At 33.0% G+C, this 5,969-nt stretch overlaps 1 protein-coding gene across 1 annotated transcript in view; it reads right to left on the bottom strand.

The window, feature by feature from the left end:
- Positions 1–2,862: 2,862 nt before the first annotated feature.
- Positions 2,863–5,969, bottom strand: part of LOC105618553 (calmodulin-beta-like) — a 28,834-nt gene continuing 25,727 nt past the window's right edge. Inside the window, exons 5-8 of the mRNA XM_012200085.1 lie at positions 4,398–4,499; positions 4,159–4,294; positions 3,516–3,664; positions 2,863–2,894 (exon numbers count right to left, since the gene is read on the bottom strand). Coding sequence (XP_012055475.1) covers positions 2,863–2,894; positions 3,516–3,664; positions 4,159–4,294; positions 4,398–4,499 — 419 coding nt within the window. The remainder of the gene's footprint in view (positions 2,895–3,515; positions 3,665–4,158; positions 4,295–4,397; positions 4,500–5,969) is intronic.

The raw sequence follows: 5,969 nt of genomic DNA on the forward strand, positions 1-5,969 counted from the left end.
AGTATGGTTTTTTTTTCATACTTTTACTCTTGGAAAAATTATGAAAGAAATTGTAAATTGAAAAATCCTATTGTAGCTTATTTTACTTTAGTGATTTAAATGTCATTTTAGCAAGTAATAAATATGATATCATTAATTTATGAACAGCTTATTAGAAAATGACAAAATTCAAGAAAATCAAAGAAAAAATAATAGATTATTTCCACATATCAGATAATCTTTTCGAGCATAAATAAGGACTGATTTGCAATGCAATTTTTCTTAATCAAATATTAAATATTTGCCAAGTATGCAACTTTTCATCAAATGTTTAGTATTTTATTAAGAAAAGTTTTTTAATAAAGTGCTGACATATGAAAAATGCGTGTACATATATGTATACATATGTACATGCATGCATACTTTTTTATAGAAAATAGAAAATCTAAATCTTTTATAAAAATTCACAAATTATGATTAACAAGACAAACCCGCAGAAGAATCATGCTGTACAAATAGATGAATATAAACAAATAAGCATTGATTTTCATATGTTACACATCAGATAAAACATATCATCTTTACGAATTACTCCAATCAAATGCGTGCATATTTTTTTTCTTTTAATGTGCGTCAAACGCGTTTGATAGTACGCCGATTGATAGTACGCCGTAGATGCGCTCGCGCGTTATTATCACTTCGATCTCTCGATCCCTCCCGCGACTCGCGCGTATTTAACTTCCGCTTCGTGTCAGATCGGATTACGCGCGCGTGCATGCGTGCGTGCGTGTGAGGGGCGTGTATGTGTATGGAGCACGGGCAGCGGAGAGGACGTATGTACATAATTATATCTAGAATGTATTTCATGTATGTTTCCTCTTCTTTTTCGTGGTAGCAACATCACGTATAATATATAATAATCCACGTGTACAGTTTATCGTTTATACTTGCGACCGTGTGTTTCTTTATATGCCACTATGGGTCGCTAGGTACTACCTATGGATCTATGTCACGCGTGTTAACGCGCACAGCTTCATTTTCTCTTACATAACACGTCTAAAGGTACCATAACGTAATGCGCACATAGCTTACACGCTCCTGAATCCGGACGCCGACGTGCAGCGAACGATACTGATTGTGCGACAGTGGAAACACGTTCCATTTTTTCATCTTTTAAGGGAATCACATTATACAATCCCTCCGTGTTTATGAATGAAGAAGTGCTCGCGCTTCGCGTTAATCACCCTGGTTGAATTGTTCCCGGCTTGCAAAGCAAGGGCTTGCCAAGCAGAACGACAAGTCGCAATAATGCCACTTTAATGTTCAAATGTTCAAACCATAATTAATCGAATAAAAGTGACTTTTTAATAATCATTTTTGTCAATCACCATTTTAACGTCATAATGATTTTCTGTTCTGCTTAGATTCTTTTTCTCTTTACTAAAAGCCACTGCCACACACTTGACTATAGGGCATCTGTTAATTATCATAATAGCACCTATAGTCATTTTTGTAACGAGGGATTGTCAATTCAGTCATTATTATAATTCAGCATTAGCTCTGTTTGAAACTTCACCAACGAGTCCATGGATAAACAAGACTGTTAAATTATTCTTTTGATAATTAAGGAACAAATATCGTACGAACATCTTTCCAAATCTTGCACGCTTAGATAACTTGCTTTGCTTAAATTGTTCCCACAGGAAATGTCGCAGTAATTTGAGCGGTTAGACTTTCAAAACTCTTTTTCAACCAGGGCACTCGTCCACTCGACGGTGATCGATTACAGAAACGTGGCAGCACAATTATCGATCAGTTCACGCTACGTGCGAAAGCGATAGTATCAATCACTCTTCAGCGTGTCATCAGCGTGTGCCCGTTCTAAAATTGCTAAACAATCAGGGAAATAATGGCAATGAGAGGGCAACGGCAAGGACGGGAGACGTGTGTGTCACTACATTAGGTTTGCGCGCGTCTCTGCGCTGTAGTACAAGCGGTAAAAACACTCGAAGTACAATACCTTTCGTGGACGTCGCATTTCAAGAAAATGAGCGACGTAAAAGGAATATCGTATAATAACAATATAATAACATACGTATATGTATATATATATATATATCATGTAAACTAATATATATATATATTCAAGACTTTCTCGCGAAGATGTTCAAAGGGGCGATGGAAAGTTAAGTAACTTTTAAATTCTCCGCTCCGTAAAATTATTAGGGGAAGGAGGGAATAAAGATTAGGGGGTACGTAAAAGTCTAAACGAAGCTCGGTTGATTGTTCCAGGTAGCGGCGGGTCACGCCTCCCTCCCCCGTCGTTTGAACATATTTATTTTAACATTACGTTACGTTTCCGTTATATCTAAAAATTTCAAGTATTCGTCTATAAGATTAGTCCGAAGGAGCGCGAGGTGTATCTGTGTATATAATGCGTGTACGTATGTGCAAAATTCGCGGAAGAAAGTCTCTCCTCTCAGTTTTCCGGCCATAAAGCCGAAGCCATTACTATTCGCGGCGAGACTCGCGCATTCCGCTCGAAGCCAAAGACTTCCGATGTCTCCTCAATCGTCTACTTGCGCTACTTACGCGCGAAATCTTCAACACGCCGGTCGTTCTCACGAAGCTTTAGCTATAGAGTAAATTTGGTATGTTGGTGCAATTCGCTTTCGCGATCTCACAATGTCGTACATGCCGCGGTCGATCAGTCGTCGAGCTTTTGATTTTTTCTCTCGACGGTTGCGATTATAGTTTCATGGGACATGAAACGATTTCTCGCTGCAATCCTACGAAGTCGAGGAACTTGAGTGGCGGATCCATTCTACTCCGTCAAGGATCCTTCGTTATCTTCGAATCTATATCCTTCTTTTGATCTCCGAACTAATTTTTCGACATTAAGATCGACACGAATTCTGAAACACGAGTAATTAACATACATAATTCAATGTATAATTTAATAATTTGTGATAACAATTATGCAAATGTTATATGTATTTAATTCGAATATCAGGTTTATAAAAAATTTAATATTCACATCCTATATTGTACACTGATTGTTAATTGAAAAGCATATAACACGCATATAGTTCACTTTATTATATATTATTATTATATATAGTTTTTTATTCATTATTTTTAACTGTTTATATCTGTTTCGCGCCATATTTTACAATTTTGCACCGTACCGTAATATTAAAAATACATGTATACATTTTTTTTATATTTTTTAATTCTCTTTTGTAGCACGTTCTATATATAATTATTATGTCAAGTTATAAATGTAGTTTGTAATTGGCTATATTTAAACCCTTATTATCTCATAAATGACTTAAAATAAAAATATAGCAATGACTGTTTTATTTAATTTTTTTGAGAACTTTCTTACAGTATTTTGAGACGCGAATTTTAGGATTCTATATACATATTTACATTCATATTAATATTTTTTTAATAGCTGCGTCATGGAAATGTGTATATGAATGCTTAGGATGAATTATAACACACAAACACATTAAGAAACATATAGGCATTACCTTCGTAGTTGACCATTCCATCGCCATCTAAATCAGCCTCCTTGATCATATCATCGACTTCTTCTTCAGATAATTTTTCACCAAGATTCGTCATTACGTGTCGCAACTCCTTCGAAGATATTAAGCCATCGTTGTTCTTATCGAACACTCTAAAAACGAAACGAACAAAGTGCCAAATTGCCTTTTGCCAATTGCCAAATTTGCTTTTTGCCTTCTTTTTTTTATGAAGCTGTAAAAGTGCATACAGAACCGAATTTTGGAAATTGATCTCTAAAATTGATTTCTAAAAAATTATAATAAATAAAATTATATGCACTCCAATTACATTATAGTATACACATCAGGATGAGATAGCAGAATGAATTTTTATTTTATCTTTTTTTTCAAAAAAATCTCCGTACGAGTTTTCAGGTGACTTTCTTGATTATGAATATCGCAATTAAAACGCTATTCATGCAGTATTTTAGTCATAATTTCAGCATAAAGAAATCCATCTTCAACTAAAAGTCTCTTCTCTCCTGTCAACCCTTAAAAGCTCTATTCTTCCCATGAACAAAAGTTGCTTCGGGACGTTCTTTCAATGTAATTGTCTCAGAAGTAATTAGGTACTTGGAGTTCTTATGTATAGTAGAGAACTTATTACCGGAACGCCTCGCGAAGTTCGTCTTCTCCGTCGGCGCTTTTCATCTTCTTCGACATCATCTGCAGAAATTCATTAAACTCGATGGTACCGTTTCCGTCTTGATCCACTTCATTCACCATATCGCGCAGTTCTGTCTCTGAAAGAAATGTATTAACGTTTGTTTTATTCATTGCTGTTCCGGATATTCACTCAGATGCATCCTGAATGTATTCGAGATTCGCGAAGAGCAAATTACTCACCTGATGGTCTTTGACCGAGAGACCGCATGACGACCCCTAATTCCGCCATCGTAATCGTGCCATCTTCGTCCTTGTCGAAGAGCATGAATGCCTCTTTGAATTCTGAAATAACGGAGTTTCTCGTCGTTACCGTACTCAAGACAAATAGTTATTGTCTGATGTATTTGAAACGATTTCTCAGCGTCTTATTATGCACTGATTAATTGTTAATTGCAAAGCTCGATGAAAACATGTAATATATAAGTACATGAATAAAATTTGCTTTATCTTTGTTATTATATTAATTGTTTCTATTAATAATAAAATATTTTTCATAGAAATTAAAATGTTCTTTTTAAATATTCAGTTCCATATTAAATCGATCATTGTGAAAATTTGACTTCAAATTCATCATCAACAGCCAGCAAAATTTACGAAGTTTTTAGAATAAGAAGTTTTAAATTGGATTGGACACAAAAATTCGTGCTTCAAAGTATATGGATTGACACTTTAATGACGAACTTTGACCTTCCCAAATCTCTTCAATTCTAGTCTTAACTTGATTTATGATGTCTTATCATAAGGTCATTTGACACATAATTCAGTTCCAAAATCGCGAAGTCGAAAACAAGAGATTTTGTGATTATTCTTTCAAATAGATATAATTTATTTTATATATATAGATTTTTATACAAAAAAATTTCCTTAACCCTCTACTGCTCTCGTAAGGCAAATGGTCATTTCAAATTTGATTTTTTAATTGCACGAATGTGGCAAATATTTTGAAACTTTTTGACTTTTTTTACAATCTTTTTTTTATATTATATTATATTTGTGTGGCTGTTTCTCAATTTTGTTAAAAATAATTTTTATTAAAAATTTTGAAGATGTTAACGCGCGTTATATCTAAGTGTTGGCGAGAGCAATATCGTAATATGTATGAGTCGACGCAGCTGTTGCCAAACTTGAACTTTACTATAACAGAATAAATCAATCGACATCGCATCTTTTTCTTCTTAACTTTGTTAATACAAAGGTAAATTTTTATATTAATTTGATAGTAAATAATTGTTTAATATGATACGTAAAACATCAAAGAGTAAAACTAAATTTTTTATATAATAAAAAAAATTTTTGCGTTAAGAAATGTTAATGTAATTTTTATTTATTATAGAAAAATAAAAAGAGATCTAATACATCGAGATGAACTAATAAAAAGATTTAAAATGTAAATATAACTTATTTTAAATAGCTTTAATTTATTCTTATTTTTTATTATTATTCCTTTTATTATTAATTTTTTTTAACAATTATCTGCTCTGAGAAAATTGAAATGACGTGACCTGAGAAAATTATATGGCAACGATGCACTGAACAATAACATATACACAGGCATGGTGCGGCGTTCATATGAGAGTATGTTCATTTGTAGAGCGAAAACAATGAAGAGTTAATTAATATCTGAATTTTTAATAATTAAATAATTGTGTATATATATATTTANATATATATATATATATATATATATATATATATATATATNTATAGTAGTAGTATATNATNTATAGTTAATTTCTTATTNTNTCTCTNTNT

The sequence above is a fragment of the Atta cephalotes genome, assembly GCF_000143395.1.
Source record: "Atta cephalotes unplaced genomic scaffold scaffold00017, whole genome shotgun sequence".
Lineage (NCBI taxonomy): Eukaryota > Metazoa > Arthropoda > Insecta > Hymenoptera > Formicidae > Atta > Atta cephalotes.